At 39.0% G+C, this 26,387-nt stretch overlaps 3 protein-coding genes across 4 annotated transcripts; 1 reads left to right on the plus strand and 2 right to left on the minus strand.

The window, feature by feature from the left end:
* The first annotated feature begins 696 nt into the window (after positions 1-696).
* Positions 697-4,094, plus strand: LOC137108282 (GTPase IMAP family member 9-like). Its single transcript, XM_067492679.1, has 3 exons — positions 697-825; positions 1,559-1,615; positions 2,905-4,094. Exons 2-3 carry the CDS (start codon positions 1,609-1,611, stop codon positions 3,732-3,734), a joined length of 837 nt encoding a protein of 278 aa, XP_067348780.1. The 5' UTR covers positions 697-825; positions 1,559-1,608; the 3' UTR covers positions 3,735-4,094.
* A 5,563-nt stretch (positions 4,095-9,657) lies between these two features.
* On the minus strand, positions 9,658-14,187 carry LOC137108239 (cysteine-rich and transmembrane domain-containing protein 1-like). 2 transcript variants are annotated; one of them, XM_067492600.1, is made up of 5 exons: positions 14,059-14,187; positions 11,720-11,792; positions 11,335-11,378; positions 10,676-10,838; positions 9,658-10,065 (listed from the first exon to the last, which is right to left on the minus strand). In XM_067492600.1, exons 2-5 carry the CDS (start codon positions 11,790-11,792, stop codon positions 10,058-10,060), a joined length of 288 nt encoding a protein of 95 aa, XP_067348701.1. In that variant the 5' UTR covers positions 14,059-14,187; the 3' UTR covers positions 9,658-10,057. The 2 variants fall into 2 exon arrangements, with proteins under 2 accessions (XP_067348701.1, XP_067348700.1); XM_067492599.1 differs by having other exon boundaries at positions 9,658-10,021; positions 14,059-14,181.
* Positions 14,188-14,452: 265 nt separating this feature from the next.
* Positions 14,453-26,105, minus strand: apbb3 (amyloid beta (A4) precursor protein-binding, family B, member 3). Its single transcript, XM_067492457.1, has 12 exons — positions 25,777-26,105; positions 23,367-23,530; positions 22,939-22,997; positions 22,651-22,699; positions 20,853-21,002; positions 20,594-20,721; positions 19,989-20,103; positions 18,948-19,029; positions 18,780-18,863; positions 18,339-18,454; positions 18,075-18,254; positions 14,453-17,555 (listed from the first exon to the last, which is right to left on the minus strand). Exons 1-12 carry the CDS (start codon positions 25,988-25,990, stop codon positions 17,313-17,315), a joined length of 1,584 nt encoding a protein of 527 aa, XP_067348558.1. The 5' UTR covers positions 25,991-26,105; the 3' UTR covers positions 14,453-17,312.
* Between the last annotated feature and the right edge of the window lie 282 nt (positions 26,106-26,387).

Consider the following 26,387-nt stretch of genomic DNA (forward strand, 5'->3'; position numbering starts at 1 on the left):
CATCTTAGCAGGCACATCTTGGATGGGACTGGCCCCTTCTGGGGGTCATTCAGGATCGGGACTGTGTGGCCTTCAGCTAACCAGTGAGGGTGGGTCCCATCCACTGGTAGGTTGTTCATGGAGTGAGGTTAGCTTCTTTAACTAGTAGGCATGGATCATGTCAGGGCCTGGGGCTGTCTAGTTCCTCATACTTGAGAATGTCCAGTAATGGCTGTCGGTTGTATGTTAGCAGTGCATTTGTGCACTGCAGAAAAAACAAGAAACACACAAAAAAGAAGAAAAATCCGACATTTGAGCGCGGAGCGAGCAAACACGTCTGCCTCGGGGGGCGCCATGTTGTTTATACAGGTGTACCTAACATAGTGGCCATTTAGTGTATATTGGTCAGTGTTCTTTGTGTCCAGCTTATCCCATACAAGCTTAATGTGGTTCAGATCTAGTGATTGAGCTGGCCAAGCCAACACAGTGAATATTTTAGCCGCTACTTTCTTCTCTAGAGAAGTCTTATACAACCAGGAAGAATGTTTGAGGTCATTGTCTTGCTGAAAAATAATGTTATCCCCAGTGAGTTATTGCCCAGAGGGAATGGCATGTTTATTGAGGATGGAGTATTTATCGATGCTGACTTGAGGAGGCTTTGGATATGATGCAGATTACCCACTCTCCATTGCCAAAGTATTACCTCTTTCTCTTTCGATCCTTCCCTGAATCAAGACTATTTCTGTGAAATCACATGGCCTCAGGGCCAATCCCTTTGAGTAAAAAGCATTCTCTGCTCTTTCTGCCTTCACAACATCACAGAGCTTCCTGAGACCAACAGCACAGGTAAGATCACATTGCTGTGGTGGATGTTGCTTTATGTTTTGGGGAGCATTACTAATTAATGGTAACAGTTATCAATGATGGTTGAAACTGTTTTATGATCAGAAGCTTTTTTCACTTTTTTCTCTAAACTCCTCATGTTGGACCATCACATAGTGACAATAACAGCCTCACTAACAGCTCTGTCATTTTAAGAGTAAAACAGATAAAACCAGCTGTCGCTGTAGCTCGTTTGGTAAGAGAGTCATCCACGGACCACAGGGTCAGTGGTTTAACTACAGATGTCTTTGCTGACTCCTAGCTTCTATGCTGCTGTTAATGTTCAGCTCAATAGAGCAGCTTTTCGCTTAGCTTCATAAATGGGGAGCTAATACGTATCTTGGCACTGTGTTAGACCATAAGCTGAAGTACCGAATGCATCTATAGAGAAAAATCATGTGAAAAACTACCCCCTTAATCTACTTTGTTTTATCATCATGATAATATAATAATGTAATATTTAATGCAAGCTTTTACAAATGTTTCTTCATCACCAATGATTACAGTTAATTTTTATTTAATTTATCAAGGGGGTGTAAGCTTATCAAACAAGATTTAGCTCAAACCAACAAGTGTTGGAGACTGCAGTTTTAATGTGTGCCATTTATTGTACTACTGAGCATGCTCACTGACTCTATTTATGCATTTTCTTAAATCAACCTCGTCCTTTTCTGAATTGGTGGTCCCCCAATTGAAGGATACCACAGCATCCTCAGTGATTAGACTGTCCATAAGAAGAAGAGGACAATGGCAGGTTGGTCATAATGTTTACTGCGTTCTTTCAATGTAAGCAGGTTAATGAAGTTTGTAACGTCTTTGCTTTTCGGCTGTTCAGCCTACACAATCTGATCAACACATACATTCACTGAGTCTCCATCACCTATTGATCAGCAACAATGAGTGGGTTTGGTCCCTCAGGCTGCAAACAGACTGCACAGACCTGAAGGTTGTTTGCAGTTTGAGTATGTAGACCCTTTTCTGGGCTAAGGAAGATTTGTACTAATTTTCTCTCATCAGTAAGAGTAGAAAGTCTGGCACAGAATGAATTTCTTCAAAATCTCACAATCACTTGTAGGAATCTCTCTGAAAGTTAACTAAAAAAATCCAGCCTTAGATATTTACTTATGTTTGAGCCCCTGTGATTTTCAGCAGAACTACTCTCAGGAAACAGAAATGTGTGTTTTATGACACCCAGAGATGTAAAGTACAGATTGTAGTGCTGTACAGATGGAGCAGCTAAAAAAAAAAATCCTTTCTGCTTGTTCTCACACTTTCTTGATAGGACTTTGTTTTGATGCTCTGTCCTTGACTTAGATTCTTGCTTGCCTTGGACCTCACTTGTAAGTCGCTTTAGATAAAACCGTCTGCTAATGACTAAATATAAAAAATGTATAACAGCTGTGTGATTCTTGTGATTCTGTTTAGATGTGTTACATATCCCATATAATTCCATATAATAATTATAATAACAGAAATTAGCTCCATACTCAGTTTGAGGCTCTGCCATGAAAAAGTCCCTCTCTTTAATTAATCAACAGACTCCAGTCGTAATTCTTGGAAGATTTAAGCAGGAAATGTGAGCACTGAAGCTTGTACAGAGAACCGCTTCGCCCTAACAGGCAACAGTTGAAGGGGGGCTGCTGATAAAAAGCTGAGAACTCCATAAAATTCAGCTGATAGCCTCCTGACAAGTGGGGACAGCATTTCTGAGTTTTTCTGACAGCTTGTACATTTACAAAGTGGAAAATAAAAAGGAAGAAAGCTTTATTTATAGGCACACAGATAGGAAACAGATTGTGCTTTACTATATTTATCATCTAAGCTTCATCAAACTGATGTGTACATGTACAATAGTCAAGTCGCAGATCGTGGAATGACAAGAAAAGCAAAGGAACTCACATGCCAACCTACAACTTTTTTGTTACATGATATAAAAAAAAAAACTCACACAGTTCTCATTTTCCATGGCTAATGTGACAGAGATTTTTAATCACATTTTGCTCTTTATGACATCACTAATGTGTTTGTGAAATTCTCCAACAGAGTCAAAGGAACAAGACATCAGGATTGTTCTTGTTGGAAAAACTGGAGTTGGAAAGAGTGCAACAGGAAACACCATCTTAGGAAGAAAAGTTTTTAAGTCTTCCGTATGTTCTTCCTCTGTGACAACCGAGTGTCAGAAGGAAACAGGAGAGTTTGATGGTCTAAGTCTGGCTGTTGTTGATTCTCCAGGTCTGTTTGACACCAGTGTTAAACAGGACATAGTGAGGAAAGAGATCGCTAAATCCATCTCGTTTGCTGCTCCTGGTCCTCATGCGTTCCTTGTTGTGATCCATGTGGGCAGATTTACAGAAGAAGAACAGGAAACAGTGAAAATCATTCAGATGCTGTTTGGGGAAAACTCTGCACGTTACACTATGGCCGTGTTCACCCGTGGAGATGATCTGGAGGCTGATGAAGTCTCTATAGGTGAATTCGTTAAACAAAATCAAGCTCTCCATGACTTCATCAAGCAGTGTCATGGAGGATATTATGTTTTAAACAACAGAGACAAGGATCCATCTCAGGTCAGAAAGCTACTGAACAACATCAACAAAATGGTTGTGAAAAATGGAGGGAAATACTACACCAATGAGATGCTTGAACAGGCTGAGAGAGCCATAAGAGAAGAAATGGAACGTCTTCAGAAAGAAAATCCAGATATGAAGCACGAAGAAGCAAGAAAACTGGCGGAGGGGGACAACTCCTTTATTCGATATGTTCAACGAGGGGCTCTTATGGGAGAGTGTTTTGGTCCACTGGGTGCTGCAGTGGGTGCCACATTGGGAGCTATAACTGCGTTAATCCAAGGAAAGCAATGTGTCATACAGTGATATTGATTATTATTGATCTTAATCAACATTAAAATGTATCTACAAGTAAAATAATGGAAACTGTGGAACTGTATCCTGTATTTGAATCCTTTCCACAAAATGTATCACATTTAGCAGCAGCTTGTTTTCTCTTTCATCTTAATTAGATCAATGATTATTAAATATTGATCATGTGATTAAGAAATGATAAATATTGTAATGTGTGAAGAGAAAGCTGTAACAGACAGACTGCAGTGGATGAGATGAATGGATTAGGCCTCTTTGTTTCTGCTGTCAGAGGAAATGTTGGAAAGAAGGAAACTGAAGCCTGGAATCAACAAGGATAGTACATTTAATAAATACTAATATGTCTAATCATCACCTGTGTCTTTACTGGTTTTTATTCAACTGGTGAATTTCCTGTTGGGCTGAATAAAGTATCTTGATCTGTTTGCCTTTTAATTTTTAGGTTTCACGAGACATCCGTTTCCTCTGAGCATCATCTGATTATGCAGCGATGTCTGTTTCTGATGATGGAGTCTCAGCTGTCAGTCATAATTTAGAGTTACTGTGGGGATGTTTGGAGGTTATATTTTCCTATTTATGGACAAAAAAAATCTTTCATGAAGATGTGTGTGTGTGTGTGTGTGTGTGTGTATATATATATATATATATATATATATATATATACACATACATATATATATATATATACATATATATACATATATACATATATATATATATATATATATATATATATATATATATATATATATATATATATATATATATATATATATATATATATATATATATATATATATATATTATATGGATAAGTTTGCATGCCATTTGACTGAAAATGCTTAAAGGGTGCAAATATAAGCCTAACATAGCAATGTTGCACACTCAACTGGTACAGATGTTTTTTTCATCATTTGAAGTAACAAGGGATGTATAAATTAAGCAGCAACAGTGGCTGAGCAATTTAGTAAAATGAATGCAAAGACAGAAAACATGATTTGACAATGATGGTTGAACCATGTTAGATGGATATTATCATGCACCATTTTTCTATAAGAACCACTGACTGTAGCATCAGGTCCATTCAACATGTTTGCAATGAATATGCAAATATAAAATTTATTAAATTTACTTTTTTCTTTTGCTGCTTCACGCCCTCTGCTCCTGTGGTCTATCTCATGTTATATGTCAATAAAAGCAATTATACAAAGAAACACAGTTTTTTTATATATATATAATCAAATAAAAAGAAAAAACCCTCTGCAGACATAAATGAGGGGGGTTTTGAATCCTATGCAGCAACTGTCATACACCCATGCGTGGAATGGGCGCTGGTTGGTGTCACATCGTTGACATTTGGTGTCATAAATGAATCCGATATCCAAATTAACTTTTACTGGGTTAATTAGTACTGCAGCCTTGTACATACAATGACATTTGTATGGCATAAGGTGGTACTCCAAGAATTTCTTCAAGGTTGGCAGGTCTGGAAAATGGCCCTAGGAACAATTTGGGTCACCTCTGCTCTAACTTTATCACAAAATTGTGTGTTCAGGTCAGATCCCACAATAAGAGGGTGATTGAGAAATCAAGTTTTCAGAGTGTTAAAAAATTGAGATAAGATATGATTGTGTGTGTTGGACTGAAGCCTGACAGCGATCTTTGTGCTGCACTACAGTATAAAGGTCTCATAGGTTTGCAGAGGATACAGTCGAGCTGTGTTAAAATGAATGTGTCTCCACAGATCAGCCCATCATGGATGCAGGGTCAGATCAGCAGGATATCCACATTGTGCCAAGAGAGATAGCCGGCTCACTGGCTAGACTGAAGGTGGACCTAACGGTTTTACAAGGAGAGAATCAAGGTACAGTATAAGTTCTGTTCTGAGAGAAGTAACAGCATTACAGCAAGTAACAGCATTAGACAAAACACGTCCAACAGAATCACATATGGATTTAGGCATGAGACACATGGGCAGCATGTGGGGAGTGGCACAACGTCCCCCATAGAACGGGGTCAACCTGGTTCTAGAAAGAGTGGAGACACCACATTCCTTTGTCTGTGGAACAACACAACACTGTTTGACAATACAAGTCACCATACCACCTTCAGTGGTCACCTGCTCTTCCCCATGTGAAGAGGACACTGTCTTCAGCTTTAATCTACACACAACTTAAAGTCCTTTTATCTTGGTTGACTTCATGTATTTTTTCTTTAAAATGATCATTTGTCAAATGTGTCATTTGAGTAAAAGAATAAACACATAATTGCAGCATTTTTCTCTCTGGACATTTGTACATCAGTTAGTTTCAAATTTCAACATTCACACGTTGAAACAAGAAAACCAGATTTGATGACCTCGTCTTCTGCCCAGTTCAGGTGTGGTGGTTTTGGTACTGGGTGTAAAAGAGTAGAGGCAATTTGTGATGAAGGGGTGGCTACAATCTGATGATGTGTGGGCCCCCAGAACCATGTGGTTTTACCTACAGCATGTTGTTTGTATTGACAGGTTTGTGAAACATGTTTGTGCGAAAAGACGCTGGAGAAGAACCAGGCAGACTCACACTGAGCTGGGGAAGAATATGGTTGACTATTCTCTAACAGCCTCACCAGTAATGGGCTATGATGCTTTACCCTAAAACTAGAATCTGCTGCAGCTTGAGATGTGAGGACACAGTTGGACTGGGTTTAAAAATCAGATCGTTACTTTTGACCAGACAGGCGCCTTCATTAAATGTACCTACTACCAAGGGTACAATACAACCATGTACATTTACTTGATTAGGCTACTGTACTGTAAGTTTTAGGTAACGTTACTATGTGTGACTATTGTACGGTGGCCCTGAGAGCTCACAGCTCTGCAATTTGAGAAAACACAAAAAAATTAAAAACAATATTATTTAACAACACAGATGCAGCAAAACTGCTGCATAAAACCACAACACAAGCAAATGAAGTACTGCATTGCAAGGAGAACAGATTCTGCTGGGAGCAACTAAATATCCTGTCAACCATGTCAACTATGTACATTTTACATTTAGTCAGCTAATTATGTTAACAGGATAATTATCAAAACGCTAGCAGTAGGTTAACAGGGGTCATCAGCAACATAGTAAAAAACATTAAAAACTCACATGTTACTAGCTCACATCCCTACCCACTGAGGGGGAGAAGCTCTGGTAAAGTTGTGAATCTGAAATTATGACAACAATTGTGTCCCAGTTGGGTCTGTAACTTTTAGTGTCCCCAAGAACCATTGTAGACAATTGTCATAGCAATGTTTCTGGGGCCACTAAAAACTGACAGACATTTACGTTTGTAGTAGTGATGGCGAGATGAAGCTTTATGAAGCACTGAAGTTTTTTATGAAATTGGTTCACTCAAGGGCAAAGCTTTGTGAGGCTTCGTTTGCGCTACAAAGCCATCTACTGGACAAAAAAGAATTAAACAGATCAAGCTGTTAAAATGACATTCATGGTTTTTGTAATATGGTTTGTGTGTGGTTTTTGAACTAAATTGAATAAATCTACTTTCCATGATGTCAATCTGCACCTATATTAATATAGTTTGTATTCCTCTGAGATTTAAAGCCTAACTTTTTGACATTTCAGTGGCCACAAGGGAAAAATAATAAAATAGGGGAACATGTTCTGAACATGTTCTTTTGAGACCAGTGCTCAGCGGCAGCCTGATACTCTCAGGTCTGTATAAATCTGTTTCCTGTCGAGTGGCTCAGTTCTGGTCTTTCAGCCTTTGTTGAAGTGAAACTTCGACCAAACATTGACAGAAACAAAGATGTGAAAAATCATGTGGACACAACATGAACCTGTTGTCTCAATCGGTTAGTTTAATGTTGATGATGGCGACTGGAAGCAGGTTCCGCCTGATGCTGCTTCTGTAAGCTCTGCCAACAGGTAACTTTATGGTGTATTTCTATGAATTCACAGTCTGTTTAGTCTGTCACTGGAGCTCAGTGTGACAAACAGTCCTATAATAACTTCAGCAGTGAACTGATTAGATTCACAGTATCATTAATACATCAGTTACTGAAATTATTGTGCAGCAGTAATGAGCTTAAAAATTATACTGTGTTTAATGGATGAGAAATGGCAGCTGCTGTTATTACTGATAGAAATACATCACAGTTTCCTGTTCAATTAGATTTGCTTTGTTATTTCTTAACTTCAACATGTTGTTCATTTGAGGTATGAAACATGAAAATTTGTATCAATTATCCCATCTCAACTGTGGAGCTGTGAATGTGCCACGTTTCATCTCAGTCAGGACCAACATAGATCTAAACTGCACTAAACACTTCTGGGTGTGGCTGTTGTCTGTCCACGGACCACAGGGTGAGTGGCTCGATCCCCGGCCCTGGCTATATGTCAAAGTGTACCTGCGCAAGACACTGAACCACTACCAGCCCATTCCCCTTCCCCAGCTGTGTGGGACGGTTGCGTCAGGAAGGGCATCCGGCATAAAAAAACTGTGCCAAATCAACATGCGGACAATGATCCGCTGTGGCGACCCTGAACTCAAAGGGATAAGCCAAAAGGACAAAAAAAAAATACTATGTTGGCTTCACCTGAGTCTCATGTCTTTTCACCATGTCTGCCTCAGAGCGGCTCCTGTGGTGTAAATAAAGAACTGAATCTTCAAAATGACCAAATGGAACTGAAGCATATCTGTTTCACATCTGACTTTCTCTGATATTTTCAGTTTTTTGAACACTGACGCTCAGCAGACCAAATGTGTTCCACATAAACTCACGACATGATATTAAAACCATATGAGACTGCAGAGAACAAGAAGCTTTGAAATGATTTGAGGTAAAAATAGTTGTTATTTAACAATCATTTTAAAGTGGAACTACTTTATTGACCACTGGGAATAATTCAGGAGCCACTGATAATGACAGCAGTTCAGGTGCAGAGGAAACGAGAGAGGGCAGTGGGTTCATCAAGTCAGCAAATTGTTAATAGTAAAACATCTGATTATCATTAGAATCTGTTGATGAAGATATTTAAAGAGAAATATTATGTATATATATTATGACCGCTGTGTGAAATAGTCCAATATGAAGATGACCTAGGGTCTCTTCCTCAAATTACTGGAGTAAAACAGAATCTAATTAATTATTTGCTCTGTGATTAATTCATCTAAAAACATCACATACGTAATTTTTACAGTGAAAGTATTTGAAAATGTTTAAATTCAGATGAATGAATCATTAATTAATTTACACAGACTTAAAGTAATTATTTTTTTACATTTTTTTCCCTCCTTCAAAATTATGACTTAATGTGCTGAGGAAATAACATCAAATAACATCAAAAAGAACTTGATTTTCTCTCTTTGGTTTCATTTCATGAGTTCAGGGTCACCACACGTTGATTTGGGTGAGGACGATGCTATTTCACATTTTTTACCAGGCCTGGAATTAGCACTCAGATGTTCACTGTGGCTGAGCAATTCACATTCATTTTAAAGAATATAAATAATAATCAGTAATAAATATACGTGTTTTTTACATCACAGGACCGGATTATGAGTTCATAAACGTTGGCAAAATTAGACTGTGACAATCATTCTGTCACTTTCACTGTTCATTAGCTCTGCAGATTTAATAGTTTAAAACTGATGATGCTTTGATTTGATTGGTTTGTGCAGGAGTCAGATGACTGACCGAGGAGCAGAACACTTCTGTGAAGAGACCAACACATGTTTTAATTATGTTTTTTACTTTTTGTCATATTTGATATTTTATTTAATGTGAACATTGATAAATTTTGAGCACAGAAAACAGATTTTATTACAGCTTCACATGAGCTGTATTTCAAAAACAGTTTAAAATGAGCAAAACCATGTTAGTATAGGCACAATTTCATAGATATTTTCAAAATTGTTTTAAAAAAGGAAAATTATTTCACAAATGCACAGAAACCATGAAAACAAAGAGTTTACACTATATTTTTACTGATTGTTACACAGATGTCTCTTATCATTATTATTACTTTTGGAGCACGGGGGGATTTTGGTTGTGTTTCTTACTGAGTGGTGCTATCATATCTAGCTCCTTTAATACAGCCACGAGTCTAATAACCAGTGTCCCAGAGGCCCCTGTGGATGATGGGAGGCTTAGTGAAAGTCGGAGGTCAGAGGGCAGCAGAGGTGAGAGGTCAACATGTCCCAGAGGCAGCAGCAGCACAGGAGAGCTGAGCAGGCTTTCAGACAGGAGTCTTTAACACCGTGATGTTGATCCTGCTGCCCCATCATGAACACTGATGAGGGGGGGGGCAGACATCAGGAATAATCTGTTAATACACTGTTGACCAGCTGGTTAAAGATGTTTACTAGTTCTGTGAGAATAAACATTCACAAGCTGTAAGTTGTTAGAAAACGTAGATTTGTCAGATCATCATTTATTTAAAGTTTGACTTTAATCAGATTCACCACAGACCAGATTTTACTGAGAGCTAGATCGACCCGTGCTTCCAAACTTCCCTCTGTCCTAGAAGTACTTCTGGCTGAATTGGAATTTTAACTGAATTTTTGTACATGTCCTACCCAAACTAGAACCAAAAGAAGCAAGCTCAAAATCAGCGAATGCGTCGTTTAAAAGATAAACGGTCCAATAAGCACAAAGGGCCACGAAACAACTAGAAAGTGATCACAAAGACACAAAACAAGTGCACATAGTGCTAAAGTTAGCAGCTCTCGGGTTCCCTCGAAAATCTGTGTTAACTACAATTATTATTTTACACAATGAACCAAAACTCCACTCCAAAACCCACAGACTTTGGGAGGAAGGAACCAGAAGTACAAAAGTGTGAACTGTGAGTTTCAGGTTTCAGGTCCACCACACCCCTTCATTATGTAGACCATACTTTACTTTGTTATTTTTTTATTGGACACTGCCTTATTGTGTGACCTACCTGTGGGTTTTGGTGGTTCTCCGTACGGCTTCGGGCCGTCCCAATGGTAGGAGGCCCCCGGGGTCCCACCTTGGTAACCCTGGTACCCGGTCTGACTCATAAAGGCCATTGGGGCCACTGTTGGTCCCTGGTAGTAGGAGTGGCCTCCTCCACCCGCATAGGTCTGAGGGGGTTGTTAGAAATAACTTCATTGAATTTAAAGTGTGCATTTACAAACTCACACCTTCAGTCAGTAAATCGGAAGAAAATCTTTATTCTAAAAAATTGTTAACTGTTAAACTGTTATGGTAATAGCTGTAACTGGAAACAGTAGGTTTTAAGGTTGTCTGCCCATTCTTACAATTAACTGATTGATTTTCTAGGTCAAAGGTCAAAGTCACTGTGAACGATGTCCATCTCATTGTTGTCAATGCCGTATCTCAGAAAAAGCCTGTAGGGAACTTGCACAAATGTGCACTTGTGCGCTAAAGGATGAGCTGATTAGAAAATAAGTCTGGACCAGACCTACATGTAAACTGCAACTTGACTGGTTTGTGGACAACCACGATGCAGTAAATCTACTTAATGTTTGTCTATATGTGCTCTGTGTTCAAATGTGTGAACATGAAGCAGCTGAAGGTGAAGGTGAGGTTTTCTGTGCAGCAGTGCATGCTAAGTACCTGGTACGACGAGCCAGGGAAGGCTGCAGGCTGAGAGCCAAGAGCTGTGAACACAACAAGACATCACATGATCCAAACACCAAACAATAACCAAAAATCAGCTTTTTTATTTCAGGTCAACCTTGATTCAACCAAGTGGTTCCCACTGAGGTTAGCAACCTTTTCCATGGGACACCTGGTGAAGACAGCAGCAACACAAGACACAAATATACAACAGAACACAACAGCAGTGCATGAAGGCTTTAATTAACTCAGAACAACAGGGGTCACAGAGAAGACAGTCTGTCTGTCACATTACAAACAAAACCACAGAATAAAGTTGAGATATTACGAGAAAAATCACAAAATTATACATAAATGTCTATTTAAAGTGGGGTAGACGAACCTGGCGGGAAGCCAGGGGCAGAGGGTCCCTCTGGGAAATGGGGACGGTATGGAGGGGGCTGATCAGCACTCATCTGGACATGTGGGAGGAAAACCAGGTGGATGAGTGAAATGTAAACCAGCAGAAGCAGAAAAACAAACATCAGCTATTTAAGTACAAAAATATTTTCTTCTGAAACTGAAATTAATAACTGTTATCCTATTCCTGTCACGATTCTGTTCCCTGAGTTTAGTTTGTCTGTTTCCCCAGCTTCACTTACTGTTTCCAGCTTTTATTTTGGAGCCCATCAGCCCTACTTCCTGTCTTTAGCGTCTTCAGCTTCTTCACCACTCATCATCAGCCCTGATTTTTTTCACCTGCTTCCCTGTCCTTTTAAATCTGGCTTCACCCACAGTTCCTTTTCAGTTTGACTTTGTTGTTGTTGTGTTCCATGCTCTTGAACACTAAGCCTCTGTTATCTGTTCCCTGTATTTGGACTTTGGGTTGAGGTTTGGTTATTTATTTGTCCCTGTCTGTCAACCTGTGTTTTATGTTCAGTTTGCGTGTTTGGTTTTTCCAGTTAATTTAGTGTGGACATATAGTTTTCTGGTCGGACTTATGGATGGATAGAAGCCAGTTTCCCTGCTTCCCCACACCGTTACTATTAATTGTATCTTCTGTATTGGATTTACCCCCTCAGTTCCCTACAGTAAATCCACTTAAATAAAAATCTACCCAACCTGTGACAATTTTCGTAACAGTAGTACAGTACAGTGTATGTATATATAACTTTTTTTTTTTTTTACTCAACAGTCTTCTAAAGAGAAAATTAACTTTCTGTTGTGGGTTTGGTTCTGTGTCTTGCCTCAGGTGTCCTATACCTGTATGTCTCCTTTTCACTGAAATGTGTGAACAGCATTGACTGAAACACTGCTGAACAATGACATTTAAACTCACTGTGAACAGTCAGAATCACCTCATCACAACGATGATGTCCTTAAGTTTCTGTAACACTGACCTTTTCTCTACCTAAGGCATCAGGACAATAGTCCCACTTTTACACCAAAACTATGAAAATATAAAGAAGACATTGTCCCAGTGAAGCCAAACAAGGCTGAGGAATGTCACATGATCAAATTGTCCATTGAGCTGCTGTGAGATCATCAGGTTGTTTCACTCTTATTCATATTCATCAAGTGTTTGTATTGATCAAAACAAGTCATTTAGGCTTTGAAGGTGAAGTGAGGTTTGAGCAAAACCCTGAAGACCAGGAAACAACTTAGGCATGTGAACAGGCGGCTGGCGAAGCAGGTTTTCATGTTGTGGTTGAGTAATGAGATTAAGTCACTTGAAAAATCTTTCAATTTTAAATTTATCTGATGATGTATTAATTACTTTCAGTCAATGACAAATGTAACATTCAAAACCTTGAATCTTTTGGTTTCACAAACAAAACCTGAAGCTTCGAAAAGCAGTTTTGAGTTATTTGGTCATGATTCAATGATCAATAGATGAACAGACAATAAAAATACTCAGCTACATGTTATATGTCATACCAGCTCTAATCTAATATACTGGTTTCCATGGAGACCACAGAATAGAAACAGCCCTTCCTCTGTGTCTTTTCTCTGTTTCCGGTTAAACTGGTCTGAGGTCTCCAGGCAGTTTTAAACACAGAACTACACTTTTTTATTAATGTTACACATCTGTTGCAAAATCAGCTCAACACAGAGTGAAGAATACAGAAAACTTAGAGCTGAATTACACAATGTCCAACTCAATGAACATCACTTTAATATGTGTACAAATCATTCTGTTATGTGATCGAGAAAGAACAGTTAAAATGATGATTTTGTCAGTGGAGTCTGGAATGTGTGACTGAGCTTCACACGTTATTGGAAACTCACTGCTTGCTTCTTCACATGTCCTGCTATGAGGGCCCAGTTTGGCCTGAATGTATGGGTTGAAGGAGCAGCACTTTGAATCATATCAAATAAAAACTGAACAAACATTTAAAGTCACTGATTGCATGATTATTCAAGTTAATCTGAAGTTATTCAAAGGTTTCAATTGTGTTCATTTGTGTAAAACAAAGGAGCAGCAGGAGAAAGACTATTTTTAGTTGATGCCCCATTTAGTACATAATCCCAGAACTTGACTGTTTTCAGGGACCAATACTGTGAACAACTAAATACAGGAAAAACATTTAGGATGTTTTACAAACTAAATCTACAGGTTCTTGAATTCAGCCTCCATCCACTTCATCAGCCTGTGCTGATTTTAAAGATTTTTTAACTATTACGATTTGTTTCTTTTAATGTTTCCCATTAGAGTCCAGTTCCTACAGAATCAGAACTTACCTTCCAGCTGATAATGAACTCAAAATGTCCAAATGCTGATTGTCCTCTTCTCTCCCTGTTGTCTCTCTGGCTGACTGACTAGTTAATTCATGAATGGACTGAGACATCAGCTGTCAGGAGGGAGGTCTGAGGGATGTCTCCTCTGTCTCGTTCACCTCCCTCCCTTTATTTATTCCACCAACTTTACTTCTACTTCTATATTTGCTTTTAATTAATTTTTAAATGTAAATAAATGGGTCTGTTCAGTCAGTTTGTTATTTATCAATTCGTCAAACTAATTTACAAAACAACACAGAAATAAAAATGTTATACTTTTTTTATAAATTAATAAAACAGTTTCAGTAATTTGTTATTAAACATGAGCAGGTAAATGAGTATAAACTAGTCGGACACATATCTCTATCAGTTTATTTGACAGTTTATTTATACCTGACATCATTGATTTGTGCTGCAGACATGAAGAGAAGAACACTGAAATCAGCTGATTGATTACTGTTTCCATCCCACAGACTTTCTCTGTTTATTGATATTTTCCTACTGAAACACTCAAGCTTCTATCTACAGGTGCTTTAGCCAATGAGCAGCCAGCTGCAGACTCACTTCATACCGTGTGTTAGAATCTGTGTTATATTTCTGAACATTACCTTTAGCCATGCATTCAACATAAAGCTACAATAAAGCTATTCCACTTCAAGAATAATTTCCAGATATTTCAATGACTTTCCATGCTGTTCATGCACGGTGGCAAACTGTTGACTTTTTAATAAAATGAAACTTAAAAAGGTGTTCAGGAATTCAAACTGTTCTTTTAACACTTTAACTTCTCTAACATCTTAATTAGTTATGCAGTTTTATTTAAATGTCAATAAAATGTGCTTAAAATATTTTTTAAGCATGTTGAGCAGCTCTTAAAAACAATCAGGCCACAGGTAGGAAAAGAATCCTAGAATTGGAAAAAATATATATTAAAAATAAAAGAACCATTTCAACCAATATATATATATATATATATATATATTTACAATATTTCAAGAAAAAAAGCCATAATTTCATGAGGACTGTTGTTGTTTTTTTTGCTCTCTGGTGGTCAGAACCACCAACTGCAGCAGTTTTATGTCTAATAATTCACTAAACATAAAGCCTGAAGCAAAAACAGTGGTAATTACTAATTATTAATTATATTTACTCAGTTTACAGGGAAAGTCTGGGGGGTCCTCCTGAAGCATCACATGACAGTGAATGGTCGGGGAAGTGTCATGGTAAGAGTAATTTAAGGGTTTTAATATGTTCAGTCATATGATCATTCATATGATCAATCATTATCAGTTTACTTACTTACTTCCTATCGTTGAATACAAGTTTACTCTCTACCAGGTTTTTTCATTTGTTGTTTTTTCTTTTAAATTTAATGCTAAATGATACTTATTGTTTCCTTTTTTCTCTTCTAGCCACTTTATGAGCCTATACAGTGGTACTGTATAAAGGGAATCCAACTGTGTAACTGGTTTGAGCCCATTTTCCAGTTCTAACTCTTCATCAGCTCTGCATGTTGTCTTGTAGAAGATTCTTCTTTACAGCACTGCAGAGCAGGTCCAGATCCTGATCCTGCCACCGTCATCAGGTTGTTGGGCTGCAGAGTGTAGTCATCACCAAACATTTCAATGTAAACCAAGTTCTACCTTTGGTCTCATCCATCCACAGAATTTTCCAGCAGCCTTTCAGTTTTTCCACATGGTCCTGATCAAACTGTAGACAGGAGTGTTCCTGCAGCTCTGTTCTTCACTGTTCTCCTGATGGCCGCCTCACGAACATTCATATATTGTCACTGTTCCTAAATGTTACCTTGTGGTTCCCCACCTTTGCTCTTGGTGTGATCGTTGTTGGTCGCCCCCTGCTGGAGAAGGTAACAATGGTGTAGATTAATGGAGTCCAAACTCTTTAGAAACTCTTCATTTTCAATTTCATTTTCCAGCCTGGTGAACATCAACAATTCTTCTACTAACTCTTCAGAAATCTCCACTGTTGGAGCTGATACACACTTCTACAGACCTGTGTTGTGGAGGTCAGACTTTGATAGTGAAGACCCAGATTTGTCTTCTTTAATCAAGGCAGGACCTCCCAGAATCACAGCTGACTGTCATTACACTGGGGTGGCTGTAGCTCAGTTGGTAAGGCAGTTGACCATAGACCACAGGGTCAGTGGCACGATCCCTGCTCCTGGCTACCTGTCGAAGTGTTCTTGGGTAACACAACTGAAGTTTCTCCCGGTGGATGAGGTGAGCACCTTGCATGGCAGCCACCGCCAATGGTGTGTGAGTATGTGTGTGAATGGGTGAATGGGAATCCATATTTCAAAGTGCTTTGGATAAGCGCTATATAAGCGACTATTTACCATTTACACTGATTCAAACACCTGAGTCTAATTTCCTCTTCACATGAACTGATTAACCAGACGATGTTCACATATTTTTGCTACAGACAAATATTTAAGATTGGATTAATTTACACTATGGATAAATAAATGAAGTGTAATTTTGCCTTTGTTTCCTTATATGGGTTCCCGTTATCTAATCCTAGGACTGAAATCTTTATGCTTTAGGTCAAAATGATCAAGCACCACTGTAGTAGGTACTATTTATATATGGATTTAACTGCAGAGGTGCGGAGGTCTTGATTGAGGAGATCTCTCCTGGATCCACTCAGCTCCACTTGTTTGCAGGTCCAGTCATTGTACCAGTACCAATACCATTATCGCAGCCTCTACAGGTCCTGTGGTTGTTCCAGTATCTACAGGTCCAATGACTGTGCCACTCCCAGTATCTACAGTTAAGTGGTTTCACCAGTACCAGTATGTGAAGATCCAGTGGTTGGTGCAGCACCAGTATTTACAGGTCCAGTTATATTGTATCAATACTAGAATCACAGCTTCTACAGGTCCAGTAATATAGAAAACCTTTGCTAATCACCTCCTATTCATGCTGTTCACCTCAGCAACCCCTGAGGTGAGATGAACATCATGGTGACAAATTTAGACAGGTACATATCAGTCCTTCAAACAGGAGACGAGCAACGGCTGGCAAGCATCGATGTTGCTGGTGATGTAAAGGAGTCAGCCAGCCAGACCACCAGAGCCAGGAGTTCAGCCACTGAGGTTCATCTGGATCCTGGTCATGGTCATGGTGAGTGTGTTTAAGTCAATGTCCACTGTGACCATCTTCTGCTGAAGTACGGCTCTGATGGACCTGCCTCTGTCATTAGGAGGTGGTGGCTTGCTTGTTGCGGAAGGTTTCAAAGAACGCCATCATCCCTTTCCTCATGCTGCTGCTGCTGCCCTTGGACAACACCATGGAGCTGCTGCTGCTGTGGTGACGTGATGCGAGAGGAGGAAAGGTGGTGCCGTCCATGGAGTTGGCACGTTTGACCTTTGATGTGGTTGCACGCCAGGACTTGGACCTTGGAGGAGGAGTCTGAGCCACCAGACACTTCTGATACTGAACCTAAGGATTTAGAAAAGAAATAGTCCAACTTTATTCTCCACACATTAATGGTTTGTCTAGAAATATTATTTTATGTAGATTTGTTTTTTTAAATTTGACTTCATCTTACAAATACACATAAAATACTAACTTTACTTATTTTTAATTATATACAATACGTCTAGACATATTCTCAGAATTTAACTGTATTTCTGTTCTTTTACTGAAATTTTTAAACTGAACTAATAATGTGGTACCCCTTCCTTCAAACTTAAAACTGTCTAAAACTATTTTTATTAAGGGACACATTCAGGGAAGTCTTTAAACCTTTAAACTAAGAGGTTAATTTATAGATCATTTAGAGATCACTTATTCTGTTGTTCTGTTCATTAACATCAGTTTACATTTCCAAAACAAAATTTCCCACAAAATGTATCAATGAAATAACTCCAAAGGGGATTTGCACAATAAAAATGTTTTTAACTTGGAGTTTAAAGTGGTACATTTGACTCAGTTTAAGGGGTTTTATTAACTCCTTACCATACATGCAGCCTGGATGGCCTCAGAGAGGATTCCTGCATCTGGTTCACACCAGAACACGTGACACTCAAAACGCTGCGTCCCACAGTCAACAATTACAGCGAAGGTGTGGCTGTCGTGGCCGACGCCCAGAAAGGTGAGGAAACGTACCTGACACTCCCAGAGTGGCTCGTCCCCCTCCTGTCAGAATCAAGTTAAAGGGATTACCAGAGGAAGCTGTGGTGATCCTGAACCTAACAGTGTCTCATGTGATAAAAGCAGTACCTCTCCCTTCCACAGAGACAGGACGTTGTCAGTAACGTGGATCACAGTTGGCTCCCAGTCGTCTCTGTCCGTAGAATTCATGATGCTTTCTATCGCTCTGTTCAACACTTCCATACCTGCAACAGAGACACAGACTTCAGCTTCAACACTTTAGCTTTGTGTCTAAGTGGACCCTAAGGACTGGACGTAACAGCAGGTCTGTTTTATAAAGTTCGGGGGTTGGATTCACAGAGGATCTTACCAAATATCCTCTGAAGAAGTTCCTCACTAACCTTTCTTTTTCTCAGTTTTCATTCAGACTAAAAAGAAACAGTAGGTGTAAATGTTGCATTTTACTAACATTGTTTCCTGCTTGTTTTGTGACATAACAGCTTATAAGTTTGTTTCCAGCCTTTGACCAAAAATGGAACTGAAATGTGTTCAGGTTTGTTTCTGTCCTACCCATGGCTCGGGACACCGGCAGGTTACCAATGTACTGGACCTCAAACTTCTGGACCTGCAGTCGCACCGCCTCTAGAAAATCCACTGAAAAAAATAAATAATGAGAATTCAGTAAAAAAACAAACAGAGAGTAACAGGTGACCTCAGAGAACAGAACAGGTGAGTCACCTTGTCTGGGCAGGTCTTCAGGGGAGATACTCTCCATCGTCAGAGAGCGACACGGGCGCATCACAGCCTTCTCTGACATCATCTAAAGACACAGGAATATTAACACAACTTTGATAAACCTTTGATAAACACAAGGTTTAATAAACATTACAAATAGTTTCTTTTTGAACCACTGTAGACCTGCAAACAGGTGGACTAGGCTCCATCATCGGGGTCATAAAGTATAGATACTGTACTGATTATTAGTTGTTAATATGAGGATTTCATAGTTTTCTATTTGTTTTTGATAAACATATGACATTAGCTTTGTGTGTTTTCTCCCGTAGTCATCTTTTTCCTTTTCTGTCCCCCTCTCTCTGTCCTTCTCTGCAGGTGTCCCCGGCTTTGGAGCTGTGTGCTTTCCAGCATGCAGCTACTGGTCCTACCAACCTGCCCGATGTCTTGTTGTTGCTTTTGTTGCTCTTTTCTTTCTTTTTTCACTTTCCACTCACCCCAACCGGTCAAGGCAGATGGCCGCCCACCCTGAGCCTGGTTCTGGTTTTGACTTTATTCTGTAAAGTGCCTTGAGATGACTTTGTTGTGAATTGGCGCTATATAAATAAAGTTGAATTGGACTGAACTAAAAATAGTTTAGAGAAAGTGATTATTGGCTTAGATTCTGAAAAAAAACTTAAGAACTGGAGTTATATAATTTTAGAACCCAGGGAATGTTCGTGAATGTTCAGAAAAAATTGAATGAGATTTCATTTCTGTCTTTTCTTCATTTCTTCCTAGAATAAATATAAGAATGTGAATAAATAGTGCTTCATTTATGCAAAATGTAATTTTAAGTTTACCTTGTTTCAGAACATCAAATCTATTCTACTAATACTATAAATACAACTGATAGAGATGAAACATTTGGACTGATCCTTACATGACAGTGGTTGTTTGATTGGCAGAACCTTTTAAATCTCTGACACTAAACAAACCTATAAATTGTCCACCACATATTTTCAATTATGAAAACGTTTTAGGTTATGCTGCAGTTGACTCACAAACCTTGGAGCACATCTCATGCAGAGCTGTGGCGATGGCTTTGGCTGGAGCGTTGCAGCGAAAAACGTGACACTTCAGCACACAGCTGTCTTTATCTCCAGCCACAAAGGCAAAGTCCCTGAATGCACCAAACACAGAAACACACAGGTGTCATGTTGTTGTAGTTCAGCTGATGGACAGGTGATCATGTAATCAGTAGGTGAACTAAGTAAATGACCCTAATGTAAAAAGGAAGTTGTGAAGATGAGTGTAGCAGTGAGTGTGCATGGGTTTATAAAAGGAAATAGGAAAAGTTGAGTGGTTTACCTGTCCCTGCCCAGGTGGGGGAAGGGGCGTGTTAAAGAAACAGAGATAGTGACAATGTTAGTGCAAACAGAAAGGCAAAAAAACTTAAAAGTGAGTTTAATTTTGTCATCTCACCGTGCAGAATCATCAGACTGTGAGTCAGTGCTGGGTTGATTTACATTGATTTTATAATTTTTACTGAACACTAAGAGTCATAAGCTGTGTCTCAGTTCAGGGGCTGTGTCCTTCAAAGGACATCACCTACACATCTTTAAAGACATGTCGTCTTCAAACTGTCAATCATCAGCCCACTGTTGGCTCACCTGCCATTGTTGCAGCCCACCCCCCACACACGGATGTTGATAATTGGCTGACAGTGGAGGAGGGTGTCATCTAAAGGGTCCAACAATGTCAGGGTGTCTTTCTTCAGGACCAGCATCATCTCCCTACCCTGCAACCAGACAGGAAGAGACAGGTTAATACAATGACAGTAGATAAATACAGTAGGCAACAGAAAAACACGCTGTGATTATCTACAAAAGACCCTGACAGGCAGAGGTACAACCAGTGCAGGTGTCTCACCTCTCCTGAGGCTCCTAGTCTGTCTCTCTGCTCAGGGCTACTGCAATGAGACAACTGCTGAATGACGTTACTGACGGCGAGACTGCTGCGACCAGGAGATAGGTCCTCCTCCTCCACCTGCAACCAGCCCAGTGAACGCACCGCAAAACACTGACACAGAAAGAAGACAGTGAGAGAGAAATGTGATTTTATTTCAACTCAACTCTCATCTCCCATTTTAAAGGTCCTTTATTTCTTACCTACAAAACTTTCAAAGATACAAAGAAAAGCACAGCAAATGGGAGTGATACTGGAAAATAGCAGAATACATTGAAAATATATACTGGAGTACCACCAGGTCTCCATCATCCAGCACCCTCCCCCAAATGCCTGAATCAGGCAGAAAGCCTCCAGATTAACCACTGCTCTGTAACAGATGAGCTCTACCCCTTCAGTGGGCCTTTATTGGGGTCCACATATCCTCCAGCCTGAGCCTGGTTCTCAGGGCTCAGCCAGATGGCCAGTTCTGCTGCTTGTACAGGGACCATTTTTTCAGGTAGAGTCTGGACTAGGCTAAAAGACCTGGTACACCTTGATGCTTTCAGTGTCTGCCGTGAAAATATCTTATTGTGGTAGGGGTCATATAGACCCTTTTTTCCCAATCCTCAAGACCACTCAGGCCCTGTCCTCCTTCTTTTGATGGCAAGACCAGACCAAGATCTGTCCTGACCAGAAAATACCCACTATGGCCTGCTGAAATTCCTCCATCAAGGGTGTTGGTGGTAAGAACCACAGTATAATAACCATAAGTTAATACCATTAAAAATCCAACGGAACCCTAAAAAAATCCAACACTTTTAGCCTTATGTTCCCCCAGTGAAGGTCTCCCGGCAGAGTCTCTCAGGTGAAAAGAGGAAGATCAGGGACAGAAAGGCAGACAACAGAGAAAATGGAGACAGGTGGAGAGAGAGCAAGTGAGTGGTTTGGGAATCACAGAAACCAGGACACAGAAACAGATTAAATCAGATTAATTTTCTATTAAACTTGGGCAGAGACACAGAGAGAGAGATTAGAGCAGATTAGAGCAACAGATGTCTGATGTTTATTTATGTCATCATGATGTCATTTTTTATCATCACCAATGACAGACACAAAAGACAGTAAGATGATCAGGACATTATTAGAAGTAGTGAACTTTTAAATATGTTGTGCATCATGTAAAGTAGCAAAAGCCTTGTGCTTTTATTCATTCTTTATTGCACTGATTTTCCTTAAAGAAAACAGAACTCTTCTGCACCTTCCTATGGACTTAAATCTATTATTTAAAAAAAAACAAAAAACAAGAAAAAACTTCCTTTCCGCTCTTTTTTGCACTTATAAATATATACATTTCTTGTCTTATAAAATGTAAACACTTTTCTAATAGGACCTCACTTGATGTTTTCTCTTCTACTTAGATTTTTGCTGCCTTGACTAAATGTAAATGTAAATATAAATGTAAAATTTGAGACATGCACTATTCAGTCCCTTGTGGGATTTGCAATGTTGCAATTCTTTGCAACCTTGCAGATTAAACCATCTAGAAACATTGCAACGTGCATCACCATTTTTTATAAAGGTTGTTGTGAAAACAGGCATTTTAGACCACAACAATCATAAAACCATTTGCACAATTCTGGAGGGACTGACTGTTGTATAACAATTGGTTAGAAGTTAAAAATGTTTTATTAAGTCAGAAGTTAGTCCTGAACCACTGGGCAGCATGTCATCATCTTTGGAACAATAGAAAGCCTGTTGTGTTACTGTTGTGATGTCTCACCTTTGACTCAGGGTCGTGGTTGGTGATATAATCGTCCTGCCATGAAGACCTGAGAGAAACAATGACATAAATTAATAACCTGTACAACACTGGGTATTAAAATATGAGAACAACAGTCAGTAATCATTGGAGGGTCCTTGTAAGCCTGAATAATACCTCGTAGTTCTGAATAACCCTTCTTAATGGTTCAGCTTTTTTTTTTTTTTTTTTGAGAATAAGGTAAATGGCTAATGTGTGATGTTAAGGTTAATGGTGAAGGAGTACAATTTGTTGATGATGGTTTGTTACCTGTCATCAGATGTTCCATCCATTTCACTGCTGGAGTTCTGCTGTCCAACCTCCACCTGCTGAAATAAAAACTCCAGATATCTGCTTCTGTCTGCTATGTCAGCTCAGTTCAACCAGTGTTAACTTGGCTTAACAAGGTCACTTTGGTCAAACTAGGTAAATAGTTAACGGGTTCGCAATTACTTCTATTGGTTTTTATTTGCTTTATGTTTGTTCTATTGGTTCAACTGTTCTATCAGGTTTTATCTATTCAAACATGAGCTCTGTTGTTCTCTTTTACTATCCTCTGTTTTACCCAATTGAAAATTATTCCCATGTGTGTTATGAGTTCTGCCTTTCCTAACCCATTTTACTGTAAACTATTTTAACATGTTCAATCATTTTCTGTCAGCTCTAACCTAATATAACCCATTCTAATATGTTCTTACCTGGGTGTCAGTAGGCTGTGGTGTCCCAGTGAGGCGGGGATGTTGCCACTGAGTGGCGCCGGTGGGAACATGCCAGTAGTAAGTTCCTGTGGAGTCTTTGATGGTTCTCCAGCCAGAGGGAAGGTCCGGGTCCAGCAGCAGGTTCTGGTCTGTCCAGATGTTGTCTGCAGAGACACAAACCAGCTAATATCTGTCCTCCAATCTAAAGGCAAACCTCCAGCTGCTGTTAACGGCCACTCCAGGCTGCAGCATTCCTCACCACCCTAACCTAATTCAAATTAGTTTCTCCATCCAAATATTTGTTTGAGATTGTGATTTTGCTTTGTTGATTAAGACCAGAAATGCTGGGTAAACATTTTTACCATTTTTTGTAATATTCCGAATATGTTTCTTACTGTATGACTCCAGAACTTGCCTGAGAATCATCATATTTTTTGTTTTTCTCTAAACTTACTTATTACATACTTACTTTTTCCCTTAATATGAACACACTCAGTATAAAAAAGGCTCCCAAGTTGAAACTTTAAATGTAAGTGAAACAACAGAAATGGTTTTGTTATTTCACATATTATGTACATAGTACATAATCCAGAGAGTGCTTCATTTAGACTTTCTGAAACTCTATACCTCATTCATCCTGAACTCAAACATCAGACTGAGAAAAGACAGGTGTTATGGAGAGGTTGGTGGAGTGATCCCAGCTCTATCTTACTGAATCCAACTGTCCTATCCAATAAGAGTCTGAAGTGGTAAAAGATGAGCTGATTGTCAGGATGTTAGTCATTCAGCTAAATTTACACCAAATCATATTCTGGTCAACTAATAATAATATGAATTATTGATGAACAAAAAAAAACATAAATGCTTAAAATTCCTTCGCTCTTACACTGCAGTTTCATTTCTTTAGCCGAGATCTCAACCAGACATAAAAACTGCATGCAAAAACTGTATTTTTTTAAAGATTTTGAATAGAGATCGGCAAAAATGGGGCGGTTGTAGCTCCGGTGGTAAAGGCAGTCGTCCACGGTCAGGGGTTCGATCCCTGGCCCCAGCTATATGTTGAAGTGTCTCTGGGCAGGACACTAAGCCCCTAACAGCCCACTCCCCTCCCCAGTTGTGCAGTGGCGGTCTAAGCCCGGTAGAGATTGGGGAGGGTTGCGTTATAAACCGGTATATAAATATAGATACTGCAGCTCATTTCACTTACAGAAATGTCTTAGAAATCACAGTCCTTGTGTTTAAATGAGACTTTTTGAGACACTTTTCTGAGCTTTTAAGGTTAGTATTGCAACAGTGTGATATTATGCTGCCAGTACAAAATGTTTAATACAAAAGGAGGGATGATGATCTAATGTCAACCATCTGTATAGAACGAGAGGAAACCGGAGAAGAAACCAAAGTGTATTTGAATAATTAATAAACTCTAAGAGACATAAAATGCTGAATTGGCTGATTAAGAGAAAAAGATATGACTAGAGGGAGATGGGGGAGGAAGGGTGTGATACTTAGTATTAACTGAAGTAGAGAATAAACTACAATTTGCAGTTTTAAAATATGAAAATAATTACAGTACATAATTACATTTGATTCATATTATGAGGAAACATTAATTTATTTAAACTGAGTCATGAGTACAATCGTGAACAAGTACACACTGAAACTAAATTCACACTGAAATGTCCACTCAAAACACGAGTAAACGAAAGCAACTCCCAAATAAATAGTACACATTTTAGGTGAAGTCATGCGAAAATATAACTGTTCTATTTATGGCACAATATACATATTGTGAAACTATTGTTTCTGATATGAGGAGCAGTCTCATATCAAGAAAAGTGTCTTCTTTTAATGATATACTTTTCTAGTTGTAACAACTCCACACATGGTAATGCTTTGTATTTTACAGCAGTGCAGATTACCATTGTATGAGTCTACAACAGTCGGAGACAACACAAAATGTTGATGACTATCAAGAGTCTGAATTCTTTACTTCTTTTATTTTCTCAATATAACTTTTTGTTTGGATGTTTAACAATTTAGGAGTAAAAAGTCAAATGGACAACACGTGGTTGGGACACACGTCTCAACCATGTGTTGTTAAGTAGCTTATGTTATGTTATAACCGGTATATAAATATAAATACTGCAGCTCATTTTACTTACAGGAAGCAGAAAACTTGAAATTAGATCTTCCGAGGTAAGTGTGAATGTGAGGTTTAGACCCTGACACTGAGTATTGAGGCTTTAGAAATATTTGCATGAGAGTCATTTAGATGAATGCCATACAGCTCATGAGATGTAAGAAAGACATCCCAATTTTTGATGTGAAACATGTAAACTGGATGGTCCTCATAACCCTGTGTGTGGACATGGAGCCCTCTTTGTATGTTATGTGTGTGTGTGGGTCTCACCGTCATAGTTGACTATGATGATGGCCAACATGTAATCCTTTCCCATCATGGCTCCACCCTTCAGAGTGTGTGTTCCAATCAGCTGATCACACACACTCTCAGGCCCAGATAACCGAAGGTAAAGCCTCCCCCTGCCTGTCTCTCTCTCGCTCTCTTTGTCTGTCTGTCTGATGTCTCCCTTGCCTCCGTTTGTTGCGCTCTCAGATGACACCATCAGTCTCCTTCTCCTTCATTTTTACTTTTATTTTCTCTCTGTCCCAGTGTATTTCTTTTCTCTCTCTCTTTCTCCTCGCTCTCTGATGAAGGATGCTGTTTTCCTCCTCCTCCTCCTGCTGATGTCATCCCTCCCTTCCCTCTCTCTCTCTGCCTCACTCGCCCTTCACTGTAAAAGAATCACTTTAAAATATATTTAAATTTTATTTACAATGTTGCTATAATTTCTGCGGTGTTAACCTTAATAAATTCAAGACTGTTTAAGGATTTTTAAAACCACATTTAATGCACTCTTGCATCGTTTACAGCAGGACTTCCAGTCATATTTGACAATAATTCTGGTCTTGTAATTAATCAATTAATTTGATCTGTATCTATTGATTATTGAACAGGCTTTC

The sequence above is a fragment of the Channa argus genome, chromosome 22 (assembly GCF_033026475.1).
Source record: "Channa argus isolate prfri chromosome 22, Channa argus male v1.0, whole genome shotgun sequence".
Taxonomy (NCBI): domain Eukaryota; kingdom Metazoa; phylum Chordata; class Actinopteri; order Anabantiformes; family Channidae; genus Channa; species Channa argus.

What these genes read in the sequence shown, in the direction of transcription:
- LOC137108239 (XM_067492599.1), bottom strand. Translation starts at nt 11,792, where the DNA reads ATGAGTGCTGATCAGCCCCCTCCATACCGTCCCCATTTCCCAGAGGGA. An exon ending in TGCCCCTGGCTTCCCGCCAG is followed by an intron (nt 11,379 to 11,719) that starts GTTCGTCTACCC and finishes TTGTGTTCACAG; the next exon opens with CTCTTGGCTCTCAGCCTGCA. An exon ending in TCCCTGGCTCGTCGTACCAG is followed by an intron (nt 10,839 to 11,334) that starts GTACTTAGCATG and finishes CAACCCCCTCAG; the next exon opens with ACCTATGCGGGTGGAGGAGG.
- apbb3 (XM_067492457.1), bottom strand. Translation starts at nt 25,990, where the DNA reads ATGGTGTCATCTGAGAGCGCAACAAACGGAGGCAAGGGAGACATCAGA. An exon ending in ACCACGACCCTGAGTCAAAG is followed by an intron (nt 21,003 to 22,650) that starts GTGAGACATCAC and finishes TTTCTGTGTCAG; the next exon opens with TGTTTTGCGGTGCGTTCACT. An exon ending in TGTCTCTGTGGAAGGGAGAG is followed by an intron (nt 18,255 to 18,338) that starts GTACTGCTTTTA and finishes TGATTCTGACAG; the next exon opens with GAGGGGGACGAGCCACTCTG.